This window comes from Suricata suricatta, chromosome 3 (genome assembly GCF_006229205.1).
Source record: "Suricata suricatta isolate VVHF042 chromosome 3, meerkat_22Aug2017_6uvM2_HiC, whole genome shotgun sequence".
Lineage (NCBI taxonomy): Eukaryota > Metazoa > Chordata > Mammalia > Carnivora > Herpestidae > Suricata > Suricata suricatta.
Genome location: NC_043702.1, coordinates 88,595,057 through 88,610,956, shown reverse-complemented (window position 1 = coordinate 88,610,956; position 15,900 = coordinate 88,595,057). Strand labels below are relative to the sequence as shown.

The 15,900-nt window shown below is 38.7% G+C and overlaps 1 protein-coding gene across 1 annotated transcript in view; it reads left to right on the top strand.

Moving 5' to 3' along the window:
• THSD7B (thrombospondin type 1 domain containing 7B) overlaps positions 1 to 12,707 on the top strand; it is a 730,459-nt gene extending 717,752 nt beyond the window's left edge. Inside the window, exons 25-27 of the mRNA XM_029933012.1 lie at positions 1,273 to 1,465; positions 3,900 to 3,987; positions 12,033 to 12,707. Coding sequence (XP_029788872.1) covers positions 1,273 to 1,465; positions 3,900 to 3,987; positions 12,033 to 12,114 — 363 coding nt within the window. The 3' untranslated portion in view covers positions 12,115 to 12,707. The remainder of the gene's footprint in view (positions 1 to 1,272; positions 1,466 to 3,899; positions 3,988 to 12,032) is intronic.
• Positions 12,708 to 15,900: the final 3,193 nt, after the last annotated feature.

The following is a 15,900-nucleotide window of genomic DNA, read 5'->3' as shown; positions in this document are numbered from 1 at the left end:
AAAGCAAATACCTAAGCTTACAGAGGAGACAAGAGGTCAGCAACAACTTCATATGCTAATGAGATTTGCAAAATAGAAGTTGTGGCTTTCTACTAACCATCTGGATACCCTCTTAAATAAAATACCTTTTACCTTGGATCTTTGGCATAGGTGATTGGTTACAACTTTTTATGTAAATTAATCGAGATTATCTCAATTGCCATAACTAGTTCTCTGCTTTGAACCCTGTGTTAATATCTTCAAATGAAATGCTGCAATAATTGTCATTATTCTAGGAATGCTGCCTATTCAGTAAACAATGGGCAATGATTAATTCTACATACTTTTCTGATCTTTGGCTTTTGTAGAAGATGGAGGTGCCCTCTTTAGTTGGAGTATCTATTCTCCTTAAAATCATGTGTTTAGTTAACAATTAATGACCCAAATATATCCATCCTTATGAGTCTCCCAGACATGAGTGGCTATGTGAGGCTAGGGGCCTGTTCAAAAATGCCATAAAAACAGTTTCAGGTGAGGAGCCCCAACAGCAAAGTCCTACAGATTCATAATTTTATGCTTAACTTGTTTTATTCTTCTCTATTGTCTTTATATTTGCTGGAAGAATGAAGAGCAATTATTTTCAGTTTCACTTCTAGAGACAGAAAGAAATCCTTGTTCATTATGCTTCATCACACCCAACATCTTGGAGAGGCTTATTGTACATGAAAGTGACCAGGAATTCAGACAAATATGAAGAACATATTGACACGATGCCAACTAGGAATGTGATGTAGGGTGACACGCAGGTTACTACAATGAAGGATATGGAACACATGCCTTTGGTGAAGACTTTTTTTTCCCCTCTACTTAGGCTGCCCTCCTTGAGTGCAAAGCAGGCTTCTACGCAGAGAGGTAGTTCAGACTAGCTGCCTCAGTGTCAAGGGCAGCAGGTTTGAGTGAGTGGGCAGGAATCTGAAAGAGTTGGGGGATAATTTGATTACGTGTCTTAAATATCTCTGTAAGAGAGAAAAAGGATGGAATGAAGGTCCTCTGTTGTGATTCTTATATAGAAGGTGTAAGAATTGTAAACCTATAGAAAAATCTGATGCTGTATTCAAGGGCTGACTTTGGAATTCAGGAAAATGAACTGTTTGGCTTTTCATCTCTTTGACAACTCTGTTGCTGAAACACCCCAAATTACCGTAACAGATCAGGCATGTATTAAGTGATTCCAACATTTAAATTGTTCTTTTTCATCACTGTGTAACCATGAAACTATTTTGTATGCTGTAGGGTGGAGTCTGTGGCTGTGAAAAGGGCTATACAGAGATAATGAGATCAAATGGTTTCTTGGATTACTGCATGAAAGTACCTGGCTCAGAGGATAAAAAAGCTGATGTGAAAAACCTTGCCGGGAAAAACAGACCTGTGAATTCAAAAATACATGACATTTTTAAAGGATGGTCACTTCAACCCCTTGATCCAGGTACATTTCAGTTAAGAGTAAGAAATACACATTTTTCTTATGGGGAGGGTTGGGGTCCAAGTTGTAACAACTGCTTATGACAGAAAGAATGGAGGGAAGGAGGAGAGGCGGAAGAGGAGTTGTGGTCGAATTCAAGGTTTCTTAAATTTGAGTCCCATATAAGAGGTAGTCCCTTTAAATATAAAACGTTCTCATGGTTGGTTAGCCTGTTTCAACCCCAGTGTAAGGATAGTGAATTAAGTTCTCAAAATATTAATGTTTAAAAATCATCTTTTAATTATAAGTTATCTCTGCAAAAGAGAATGCCTTTGTAACTGTGGTTTTATGTATATAATTGAAATTAAAAGCAAAAATTGCCATAGATCAAGAACGTGCAGATACCTTGGGAAATGTCTAGGGACCCTATCTGGTTTGAGAAACACTAGTGGAATAGTAAAGAGCCTTAATTTCACAGACCGACCTTGACCTCATGGTTCAGAATGCATGTGCATATCGAAAATACCTCAGTGATATGCTTAAGTGAAACTAGATCTAGTAGGAGAAATCAGATGTACACTCTTCAACCAACTATTCAGGATGACCACAGTGTCTCATTCATTTTTTTATTCCCCTATATGTCTGGGAATGCCATAGATTTTAAAAACATTTCATTCATTTTGTGACTGAATTAGCACTAGCTTTAAATTTGAAGTACTATATAAAATGCAGCCAGGCTCACCCACTGCCTGTACACTCTACTTCAGGAAGAGAATTAGGGTGAGGTTGTTGAAAAATGAATGCTCACATCCACAAGTGGGGTCCTTAGCCTTTGGGAGATAATGAAAATATCAATAACAGTATGTATGTCAACATACATTTGTATGTCTATGTTTTTTTCTTGATAGTGTAAATTGGAGCAACCTTAAGTCATTTAGGTAATATGTATCATACATTTGACCTAAGATTTCTTCCCTAGGACGCCATCATACAACTATATATATGTGTACTAAATTATATTTGTTACGACTGCTTGTTATATAAAAGATGAGTGGAGGGGCACCTGGGTGGCCCAGTAGGTTAAGTGCCCAACATTTGCTCAGGTCATAGTCTAATCGTTTGTGGGTTCAAGCCCCTCATCAGGCTTTGTGCTGACAGTTCAGAGCCTGGAGCCTGCTTCAGATTCTATGTTTCCCTCTCTCTGTTCCTCCCCTGTTATCTTTCTCAAAAATCATAAATAAATAAATGTTAAAAAAAAAAAAAAAGATGAGTGGAAATAACATAAATGTCCATAAGCAGAGTATGGAAAAGCCATTATACAATATGTCTCATATTAAAGAGAATCAGACCTGCCTTTAAGTCTAGCATGGAAAACCGCATGCATGCACTCATATGTTTGCATCTACAAAAGACACAAATGATTCCCAAGGAGGTAACAGTGGTGGCTGCTAAGTTGGGAATTGAGAGAGAGCATCATTTTCACTCCATATCTTTTTTCCAATAGTTTGAAGTTTGATCCTGTCCATTATGTTATTATAAAAAAGTTATATTCTTTTTTTTTTAAGTAACATGGACCACATACCTCTACACTGGGGTCGATGAGGTTTAAGAGGAAGAGGATGAAAGGTGCTTTATCACTCAGGGAAGACTTTTCTTTTTTTTCTTCCAATGTAAAAAAAAAAACCTCAGAATAGGGGATTTCATCATTAGTGTTTCAAAGAGATTCGAATCAAAGCTTTGTTAAAAGTTTTATGACCATAAAAAATATCATTACCACATTGAAACCTCTTTCTAAAAACCTGACTGAGGCTTTTAAGTGTCTTATAAGCAAAAACTGTAATGGGTGGTGATAATATAATTTAATATAATTGTGGTTTTGTTCCAAACAATTGTTGTTTATAATAAATTTTAATAGTTTTTCATCACACAGAAGCCTTTCAGATAAGATGCCAATAAGTTTTTGGAACCTGCAGTTAATTACCTCGATGTAGAGCAATGAATCTTCTGTGTGTGTCTATCTTTCCGGAAGGAATGCAGTTGCTTGGGGGTGCTGAGGAAGCTCTCGGCCCAGTTAACCATGCTCACATAAGCAGAAACTAGATGAACATATATACACTCAAGTTATACATGACATAGTAAAAACAACAAAGCAGAGCAGACTGTTGGGTTCTATTTTGCTTAATTCTGGCAGATAGGACATCAAAATAAGGTGTACTTTCATATGTATGGTTATAATTTGACATAATTTGGTAAATTTATTATTGGCTTATTTGGGCATATAGTTTTTGATTATTCAAGAAGCAAAGGTCACCAAAAGTGGTGATAGTAACTTTCTTTGCATGTAGGATTGTCTCTTAATTTTTTGGTTCTATGTAGGTTGTCTAAAACATACAAAACTAAAATAGTCTGAGAATTCTACTATATGCTAAACTTGGTATTTAATCTCTATTTTAAACAGATGGCCGAGTAAAAATCTGGGTTTATGGTGTTTCAGGTGGCGGTTTTATCATCATGATCTTCCTAGTATTTACTTCCTACCTTCTTTGGTAAGTACTAACTAGCAAAACATTTGTCATTGGCTATTGTAACTGGTCTCTTGAACCCACAGGTAATTATCAACAGAATATTTGAAATTTATCTTTATTGTCCTCATTTGACTTAACTTTTTTATTTGGTTTCCAAATAATATCTTAAGGTATGAGAGATAAAAAATGGGATATTCTTTACTAATGATTTATTTAAAAAACTTTTAACGTTTGTTTATTTTTGAGAGGTAGAGAGAGGGAGACACAGAACCCAATGTGGGGCTTGCACTCACAGACTGCGAGATCATGACCTGAACTGAAGTTGGACACCCAACTTACTGAGCCATGCGGGTGCCCTCCGTATAGAGTCTCTTTCAGCTTTGACTGTACATTGGCCTCTCCTGGGGACTGATACTTGTGTTCCAGCTCCAGAGATTCTGATTTATCTTGCATGTGGCCAGGTCACATCGATGTTTAAAAGCACCCTAGGTAATTCTAAAATGCAGTCATGGCTAAGAGCCATTACTTCAGATCTTTCGAATTCTTAAATTGACCTATCTTGACCAGTGAGTTCAAACAACCTGTTTAGTACATTTTAAGTAGAGCCTGCTGTTTATCCCCATTGACCTGAAAGGAGAGAAAATTTGACTGTCAATTCCAGGAACCCCATAAGTGGCTTGTCCCTGAAAATGTGTCATTCTCAGAGAATGATGATTGGTTTAATGTACAGAATATATTTTAGTTGATGAGCTGCTCTGGAGACCAGACAGTTGTAAATACATTCGAATGTTTTCAAGTGTGTTGAGAATATTTTATTAGCTTCCAAAGCAAAATTTCCAAAGGATCTTTTCATTTTCATAGATCAAAATGTTACTTTCCTTTTTTCTCCAAATTGAGATATTTATATTCATCATCTATTAAACTATTTCCTTGAGAATTTTTACCCCAGTTTTAATCTCAATTCAAACCCAGCCATTGCATATTTAGCCTCAAATTCTGTTTCCAAGGTTACACAGGTTTTTAAATCTTTGCTCTGGATCCGTGAAAGTTAGTGAAGAAAATAAGATGACTTTAATTCTTTCTGCCACCTATAGAGCTACAAATTGAATCTCTAGAAATTGGATTTCTATCCAACTAATGTTTCCATAGTGCTGTAGTAATAAGTAACACCTTCGGTTAGTCCTTCAACCTATAATCAAATGATTTGGCCAATTTTTATGTCTCAATTGATAAATTTTGTATGTATTCCTAGATTGTGTCTTAATGAACAAATGTGAAGTTGAAAGCCTTATATGAGGTTCAGAGTGATAGGATGCATTCATCACCAGAAAAGATTAGAAAGGGAGGAAAAGGTCTTATATTGCAACAAAGGACATGAAGGTTTGACAGATGAGAAACTCCTCTTAAAGTAATGGCCCAACACAGTGCAAGGGAATCAGAAAATCTGTTCCGTAAAAGCTGGGATGTGTTCTAGTTGTTAACTGCTACATCCTCAGTCCTAAATCCTATGGTTCCCTCTTCTTGGAATATCTAAGAGACTGAAAATCAACAGAAAGTCATTAAATTTGTCTTTTTGCATTCCTCCATTCCTTCAATAATAAATATTTATTGAGGCCCTTTCTGAATGACCCTGAACTCTGGGGATTAATTTGGTACATCACTGAATTCTGGAAATAATTATTAAGACAATTTTTAAAGATCACTGTAATCCCCCCTTATGTTTTAGTGACCAAATTACATAAATATTTATGTACAGTATTTTGCACATCTGTTTTTTTCATTTTCAATGCTTAGCCTTAATAATCTCCCACTGGGCATAGCACAATAGCTCTATGCTTGGACTTAATACAAATACTCCTTTATGCCGTCTAAAGCCAGATTATCAGCTTCTCTCCTACTCAGAGACTAGTGACTTTCCATTGACGGCAAAGTCATGTCCTGGCTGCCTTGCTAGCCAACTAAAGTCTTCCATAATTTAAGCCTGAATAATCCTTCCAAGTTCATTTTCTATTTTCCTATGCCTTGGACAGTCCCATTTGTATATTTTTCTCATTGAAAACAATTTTTAAAAATTACCTTCTTAATAAACTCTGTATTTTGATTAAATGGTAAATTAGCTACTGTAATATTTAACCAATGTGCTTAGTTCTACATCCATACCCATAATCCTATATTATATATTAGTTCATTACAATATACTCATTTTCTCCACTTTTATAGCAAAATTTGTATCCATCTTTCAGTTCACTTTGTCATTAATCTCCCCACAGTCAGTTTGAAGTTCACCATTTTCATTTCTATCCAAGTTGTTTGAGATACCACATTTGTAATCTGTTTGTGTTGCTGTTTCAAAAGTTTTTTCCCAAGACACATATTAGGGACATTCACCATTACATTTTCCCTGTGCATGTTCACTTTTGATGTCTATTAGGTATTTTTTTTTATTATAAAGGTAAGCTCTTCATTATATGACAAATATATAAGGGTTGAATATAAGCCTACAACTTCTTTCTTAAGGTTAGTTTTTTTTGAGAGAAGTAACCTTACATTAGGATGCTTATGGTGGTATCTTCTAGGTTTGCAAGGAATCTTCCTTCCTCTGTGAGGTTTCCTCCGTAAATGCCATTCATCTAGAATGAATTTTCACCATTAGCTGTTGACATTCTATCAATTCTTCCCAGTAAAACTCAAATGCTAACAAATAGTCTGGAATATTCTCTGGCATTTACCCTACACTGATTGTAGTTATTTCTAGAAGTCTCTTCCTCCTCTAGCACCCAAAGTAGAATAGGTAGACGATTAAATGAGTGGATAAGTAAAATCTACATATACAACCAAAACCTAAGTATTTTACATAGATTGCCTTTTTCAGTCCTCACAATAATGTGTTGCTGCTATTATCACACCCATTTAAAAAGTTTTTTAAATGTTTTTTTTTTTTTTATTTTTGAGAGAGAGAGGAGACACAGAATCCAAAGCAGGCTCCAGACTCTCAGCTGTCAGCACAGAGCCCCATCCTGGGCTCAAACCCATGAACCATGAGTTCATGACCTGAGCTGAAGTCAGACCCTTAACCAACTGAGCTACCCAGGCGCCCCTATCATACCCATTTCAACAAGAGAGCAAGTTTATCTGAGGTCATCCTCCTGGGAAAATCACCTCTAGGTTTGCCTACCCCCGAGCTTACCTTACGCTCTCTCCACTGGTCTTCCAGTCTGTAATTGCTTTCTCATAAGTAATCCTAAAGTTTCTTTAGATTCAATGTAGTGTCTCCAGCTTTCATATTTTTTAGATGCTCTTTGTTTCCCAAGTAAGCTATAGACCTGGGAATAGACCTCTTGATATCAAAACATACACCATTTACTGTTACATAGGAGCTGCCTAAAGAGTCTAAATAGATACTTTCACACCATTTACTTCTATTAAGTAGCTTGCACAGGAGTTAGAGGATGACAGTTTTGGTGATTTTATATTTTCTCCCCAAAAAGGCTTAGGACAAGAGAACTGCTCTAATATGCCAGGCCATAGGTATATACTTTAGATGAAAGTAATTTATTTTTCTATATTTTTTCAAAAGCACTCCTAAGTCTTATTATAGTCTTCTTAAGGACCGCTTCATTCTGATACAATTCTGTGTACATCTATCATTAGTGTTCGAAGTTTTTGAAATATTACTGATGCCCCCACTCCCCTGGCAGTAAAGATCCATGAGGCAATTTAGTCAAGACGAGCTCTGGGTGAGCTTGTAGTTAATGTAGATGTAGTGCCAGAAAATCGGTCCAGATAACTACAGCATATCCATTCTGCCCAAGTTTGAGAGTAGTGCCCCCACTTCCAGAGGCTCTGCCCTTAGAAATGTCTGCCTAAACCAAAGACCATTTCAGGCTTTCATCAAGCTATTTAAGCTCTACTGCCCTGGGGCTGGGTCCTTGGGGCTGGAATTCATTGGTGCTGTTAAGTACCAGCAATTGCCTGTCAGTCCAAAATCAGTTTGCTTTCCTGGCTTATTGGGTTTATCCTTTGATAAAAGGTCACTTTAAATGTGTCTCATTTGGGGCAGTTGATTAAGTGTCTGACTTTGGCTCAGGTCATGATCTCTCAGTTCATGAGTTTGAGCCCTGTGTTGGGCTCTGTGCTGACAGCTCACAGCCTGGAGCCTGTTTCTGATTCTGTGTTTCTCTTTCTGCCCCTCCCCTGCTTACTCTTCCTCTCTCTCAAAAAATAAACATTAAAACAAAAATTTTTTTAATTAAAAAAGAAAAAATGTGTGCCATTCAGAGGTCTCTTACCACCAGTGTTGTGTAATAGTTTTATCTCTGTGCCAAACCTGAGGTGACAGTGGCTGTCACCCGTGCTCCATTAGGAAGAGTTACAAGCCTCCACTTCAGTCCGACAGGGAAGAACAGTGTGATGGATTAGCGATCCATCTTGGGTACAGGATGAGTGGTGGTGGCCTATTTGCCAAGCCTCTGCAGGTCCTGATTTAGTAGGAGTGGAGCTGTCCTCCACTCTGGTATCACACCTTTCCTGATACCAGAGTGGAGGAGAAAAAAATATTCTTAGAAAAAGAATTAAGGGAAAAAGGAAAAGGAGCAGGGCTGGTAAACGCAAGTCCCCTAGTGGGTGGCTTTGCTGAGGACAGCCTGCCCCATAGCCCCTCCCCTCAGGGATCTTTTACAACTCACCAGGAAGCTTTCCAAAGCCACAGCTACCCAGCACAGTATCCCTTACTGGTTTAAAATTTCTCAGGACTCACATATTCATAGTTGTGACATTAGGATCGAGTGAGAGGTTACACGATTGGAAGAGATAATAAAACGGCACCTTCCTCCAGACGATCCCCAGCACACCCATGGCCCACAAGGATTTAAAGCCTATTAGGAGACCCCTCTTTGCAGGGGTGGACACAGTGTTCATAATCCCAATGTGCAAACTCATAAAAATAGCTCCCGTTTTGAGCAGAATTTTATAGGTCCCACAAACAGGTTGACCATGTTTTGGTGTCTCCCAGGCAATATCCATATAAAGATGCAGCCTTCTCCCCCTCCTCAGTCCCCAGCTCTTGTATTTGCCCACAGCCCTTCACAAATGTTAATTAAGAATGGCTAATCAAAAACTATTTGGAAGCACCTCCCTATCTTCCCTCACCCTTCAAAAGGCAAGAGATAGAGGATGAGGAAGACCCAACTGTCATTTCGGATGACCCATCCTATATTAGGGTGGCCTCCACTATCACCACAGCCTCCACCACAGTGGATACACAAGCAGTCAGTTCCACATCGTCCTAAAATGTTGTTTGTAGGATTTCTTAGTACTTTTAAATGCTGCAGATTAGCAGGCCCTGGACTCACTTCAAGCTGGGTCCATTCTCTATGCAGGAGTCTGGGCCAAATAACAGAACCAGAACCACTAGAATATACTTCTATATTAATATAAAGTTACATTGAATATTCCAATAATTATAAAATGAATACCCTTTTGAAAGCAGGATGTTGGAGGCTAAGCTCTCCTGACAGGATGCTAGAGCAGGTTTCGGCCTCTCCTCAGTTTCCCGAGTTGGAAGTGTCTTCCGGCAGTCCATGCCCAGCACTCAGCTCATAAACCATTGAGCACCCACTGCACCCCAGGTGCCATGCAGGAACACAGATGGGAGCCACGGTTTTTCCTCTAATGATTTTTATTTATTTTTGAGACAGCGTGAGTTGGGGAGAGGCAGAAAGTGAGGAAGACACAGAAGTATCCAAAGCAGGATGCAGACTCAGAACAGAGCCCAACTCAGGGCTGGAACTCACAAGCCTGAGATCATGACCTGAGCCGAAGGAAGTCTGACACTTAACTTACTGAGCCACCAAAGCGTCCCCCTGCAGCGAGTTTTAAAATCATTTATCAAACCAAAAAAATAATTTTAGAACTTGAGCATTTGATGGGGCGCCTGGGTGGCTGGTTGGTTAAGCCTCTGACTTCGGCTCAGGTCATGAGTTCACATTCGTGGGTTCAAGCCCGGCATCGGGCTCTGTGCTGACAGCTCAGAGCCTGGAGCCTGCTTCCGATTCTGTGTCTCCCTCTCTCTCTGCCCCTCCCTGCTCATGCTCTGTGTCTCTCTGTCTCAAAAATTAAAAAAAAATTTAAAAAAAAACTTGAGCATTTGAACTAAGTGATTATCCCTAGAACCATTTTAATTCTATCAAGCATGTGTGTGTGGTAACATTCACATAATACAAAATTCTCCATTTTAAGTCAGACACAAAAGGCCACATGTAGTATGATCCCATCTGTATGAAATATCCAAAATAGGCAAATCCCTAAGATGCAGAAGTTTAAGTGGTTGCCAGGGGCTTGAGGGTAGGAGAAATAGAAAGACTACTTTTGTGGGTACAGAGTTTTCCTCTTTGGGTGATGACAATGTTCTGGAACTAGATACGATGGTGGTTATACAACATAGTGCCACTGAATTGTACACATTAAAATGTATTTCTAATTTAAGTTCGAAGTATAAAAATTCCCATATGGGGCACCTGGATGACTTAGTCGGTTGAGTGCCCGACTTCAGCTCAGGTCATGATCTCGCAGTTTGCGGGTTCGAGCCCCATGTTGGGCTCTGTGCTGAGAGCTCAGAGCCTGGAGCCTGCTTTCAGATTCTGTGTCTCCCTCTGCCCCTCCCCTGCTCACACTCTGTCTCTGTCTCAAAAATAAAGAAACATTAAAAAAATTTTTTTTAATTCCCATGTACACACAAAAAGTTTCTACCAAGTGCCAAATTAATCACATGGATACAGAGGAAGTGCACTGATGAGTTAATGGCCTGGGCCTCTGCATTAGATGTGCTTAGATTCAGGCTCAGCTACTTGGTGACTTGAGGTAAGGTAAGTGACCTCTCTAGTCCTTCTCTAGAAAAAAAAAAAAGCATTTTTAATGCTTCTCCTGTCTTAGGGTTGTTCTGGGATTTATTGAGATATAAAATGCTCAGCACAGGGTTTGGCAGTTAGTTTATTTCCAATTAATCATAGATACTATTTGGGGTGCCTGGGTGGCTCAGTTAAGCATCCATCCAACTTTGGCTCAGGTCATGACTTTGCAGCTCATGAGTTCGAGCCCCACGTCAGGCTCTGCACTGACAGCTCAGAGGCTGGAGCCTGCTTTGGATTCTGTGTCTCCCTTTCTCTCTCTCCCCCACACCCGCCCCCCAACCCCGGCCCTGGTTTTGCTCTCTCTCTCAAAAATAAACATTGAAAAAAATAATAGATGCTACTAAGATAAACTTGGAGACAAGGAAAGAGTTGCCTCCCTGCTGGTAAGGACAGCCCCAAGGGGCTGGGTGCTGAAAGCAGGGCTAAGCAAAGGTCCTCACAAAGGTAGGCAGACCGCATGGTAGAGGCAGGGCACCATGTGGCAGAATTCAGTCTATAAACATTCATCAATGTAAGTTGAATTTCACGCATGCTAAGACTCAGAGTGTAATGCAGGTTGTTTTGCCCCAAATCTGGGCCACCACTGTGTGATTTACCAAGGCTACTCAACCTCAGCTTCTCTGAGAAGGAAGAGCAGCCCTCGGTGGCCTGGCAACGTTGTCAGCCTCTGGTAAAACCGGTGCGAGCGGCTCTGCAGAGTGCAGAATCAGAGAAAGCGTCCTGACCAACTCTAGCTATGTGGTACCTACAAGTCAGGCTTCAGGCCAGAGCAGAAGCGTGTTTACTTAAAAACAAGACCAGAGTAAGGCACAGAAGCCTGGCTGCTCATGTTAAACGTCTCTGATGTGCATGTGGGTCACAGGAGCTTAGGCATTAGTAAAGAGATGTTGGCATTACTGAGGAAAAACAAGAACAAGAAAAGTATCCCTCTACCAATTCAGTTTCCATGAAACCATTTTTAAGAAGTTGAAAAAATGAGAACTTCTTCATAAAATAGGGGTAAAGTATTCAAGTATTCAAAAAACAAAGCCACAGGTTCAGAGCACCCTATCTTTTGTCATTTAACTCCTTGAATTTCTATACCTCACAATAGTTTTTGACAGATGAAACAAAACTTTGTGAACCTTCTTTATCTGAGGAATTCTTTTCCCTTTGCAGCAAGAAGGCAAAACCACATCAAAGCACACCTCCCCAACAGAAGCCTCTGACCTTAGCCTACGATGGAGACTTAGACATGTAACCTGAAAAAGAAATCCAAATGTAGACATCAACTGCCTTAACCGCTTTCTCTTTTGTAGCTCTCAGACTTCTCAGTTTTTTGAGGAATCTCATGATGTGATACATTGGGCAGAATGCAAATATTGCGAAAGTAATATTGCCTCAACTTCATTTGGACATGAAGTCAAGGATTATTAGGTCTGCCATTTTGCTTTCAAGTTGTTTGTGGGTGTGTGTTTAATTTTTTGATTCTCCCAAGGGTCCTGAAAACCCTTCTCTTCCTGTTTGGGAAGAGGAAAACAAGATGGAATTCCCACAGACTCCCATAAACTTTATCTTCAGCAGCATGATGACAATCTGGAGGAAAGTCCAATCAAGGCATTTACTGTAAATGATGAGCCTGACACTGCTTTGTTACGCACTATATTAGTGCAAGTCTTTATTCTTCCCATACTTCAACACTGAGTTTTCTAAAGTTTACATTGGTTCAAAGACTTTCAAATTGGATTGCCTATTTTCATGAACACAGAGAGAATGGTTTACCATTTCAGAAATTCTCTGAGTTTTTACCTTTAAATATTGTATTTTGTTTTGTAGCCAGGGGATGATGGCACTTCATGGGTTGCGTTTGTTGGGGGAGGGGGGTGGGATGGAGTGGGTGTAATTGCCGGTTTAGATGAAAGCTAGGTGGTTTCTGAATGAAATCTGTATTGAGTGTTAGGTGGGTATACTGGAGAATGAGGTGGATTATTTGATTACTAAAACTGTATTTTAACAGAAACTTAGCCATGTAGATATAGTATTATGCCATACACAGTTGTAATTCAGTTTAATGATAAACTCTGCTTTTGTAATTTCAATTTTCTTATCTGAATATTTATAAATTCTTTTTTTGAATTTAAGTATCTGACCTCATTTAATATACATCGAACACCAATCCTGTTTGTAGCAAGTCTTGCTTTTATAAGGTTTCAATAATATCTAAATCCATTAAAAAGCTGAAACCACTTTATGAAGATAATTGTTTGTAATTGTAGATGTTGAGAGTAAGAAGGTGCCATCGTGTGGTATTGACTTGTATTTATAACAAATAAAGTGCTCAAGAGACTGAGATGTTGCCTGGTCTAGATATATTCACTTATGAAATGTCCTTGCTTTGACAAAAACAGTTATACTGACAGCTTCCCTGTGTCACTGTTGTAGGGGTTGACAGTTGAAATCACTGACAGAAGAAAGGATTCTTATTCCACATTCTCAGCACTATGAAATGCAGCCAACTACAACTGCATAGAGTAGCTTTGAAGGAATATTTAAAGCTCAGTTAATATTAGAACAAACCACTGAAATAAGGCAAACACTGATGCATAGAATGACCTAAGAAAATGAGAATGTTAGAAATATGATATAATGAGAAAGATAGAGGATGTTTTCATTTATACTACTGACTTCTGTTAACCATTTAACACTAACTGATTTTGTACAGTTCCACTATGGTTTTAAAAGAAAAAAGTAAATGAAAATAGGATGGCTTGTATCAATAGTGTGACTGAGGAAACAACCCCTAGAGTTAACCTCTACAATTGCTCTTAAATAAAATCATCAGCAGTCTTCAGAGTAGTTCAAGAGAACCTGCTTCAGAAATGAAATCTTGGCTGTGCCCTTTACCCATGTGTGGTCCAGCATAAGTATTACAAATTATCTCTTGTTTGACCCACAAAATAAAGATAATGAAATCATTTTCATCTCAGGTTAGAGATTAAAATAAATGTCAAATGGGATTATGGTCCAAAATGTCCTACAGACATACCAAATCTACACCTTTCTCTGAAACACTTCCCTCTGAAATTAACCCAAAAAATACCTGAGCAACTCCTACACATCAGGCAAATGAGAAAATATAAACATTAAAACAAGAGAGGCTAAGACACAATCTTGCCATAAACCCTACCTGTGGTCAGTGACCCACAATTGAAAGAGAAGTTATGACCCCAACCTTCTCCCACAGGAGTAAAAGTTTGAACCCCACTTTTGGCACTCCAGCTTTAAAGACATGTACCTGAGAGATGGACACCCTAAAACCATCTAGCTTTGAAAGCCAATAGGGCTTGGATCCAAAAAGGTCTACAAGACCAAAAAAAAAAAAAAAAAAAACAACCGAGAGCTAGTTCTTGAAGGATTCACACAGATCCACCATGGATAACCTCCAAGACACAGCATACAGGCAGCAGTATTTCTATGAAAGAGGCTATTTGCTTCTATTAAATGCTGTGACTTGAGAATCAGGTATCTAACACACATAGATACAAAAAGACAAAGACCATGGGAGCTGGTGGACACCATCTTTATGCTCTCCCATTGTCTTGTTTAAGGTAACTAGTATGTCCTAGAAAGGAGACTGTATACACACCTGGGACCCTGGTTGTTGTAGCTGCCACCCAGGGGAGGCCTCCTGATCACCTGACCCTGGTGGCCACTGAGTCTGTGTTTACAGGTTCGATGAATAGGTATCAAACAAAAAGCAGTGAAGAAGGAGCAGACTGAAATGCCTCTCTCCTAGTCATTTCCTAGAAGAGGTATATTTGCATACTTTAAAAGCTGCTGCCTGAAGTTCCAACTTCCAATCAGTCGGGATCCAAATGTTGTCTGAGATCCTTGCCTTTAGGACACTAACGAGTCTTGGTAGACCCTCACCTAATGAAAGCCACTAAGAAATAAGTAGGCTGCTTGGACAATCACAAAGGTTTGACACGCCAGCAGGGTTAATCGAAAACATTCATCTATGCAAAGCCACTCCAAGACTGGTAGAGGTGGCTGTTTTATTGAATGGATAGAAACCAACACAGAGTGGAGGGAAATGAGGAAGGAATCATGGAAATCAGAGGAATATGTTCCTAATGAAAGAACGAGACAAAACTTCAGCAAAAGACCTTAATAAAACATAGATAAGTGATTTACCTGACAAAGTGTTCAAAATAAGTCACTGACCCATCTATATGCTGCCTACAAGAGACTCACTTCAGATCTAAGGACACAGACTGAAAATGAAGGGATGGAGAAAGATTTCATGCAACTGGAAACCAAAATAGCTGGGATAGCTATTCTGACATCAGACAAAATCGACTTTAAAACAAAGACTATAATCAGAGACAAAGAACATCCTCACATCATGATAAAAGGGTCAACCCAAAAAGTACATAAAATTGTTAAATATTTATGTACCCAACATAGAAGCATCTAAAATATACAAAGCGAATATTAATAGACATAAAGGGTGAAATAGCAATACAATAATAAGAGACTTTAGTTCCCCTACATTCATCAATGGATAGATCAAAGTCAATAAAGGTAAATTAGACTTAAATAACACATTAGACCAGATGGACTTGACGTATACAGGACATTTTATCCTGAAGCAGCATTATATACATTCTTCTCAAAGCACACATGGAACATCCTCACACAAAATAAGTATACTTTAAGATCAAAATCATTTCAAGCATCTTTTCTGACCACAATAGTATAAAACTAGAAATCAACTACAACAAGAAAACTGGAAAATCCCCATATATGTGAAGATTAAATAAATAACATGCTCTGTACAACCAATAATGATAACGATAAGGCTTACATCAAGAAACAAAACGTTCTCAGGAAGGAAGATCCTCCCGTGGACACACCAAATTAATAACTATATGTATTGCGCCTCACTCTATAAAACACTTGAAGATGGGCAAAACAGATCTTCATCAAGCATTTATGTTATAGCTAGTGTTATAGCTAACATAATAAAAACAAAGAAATATGAAAA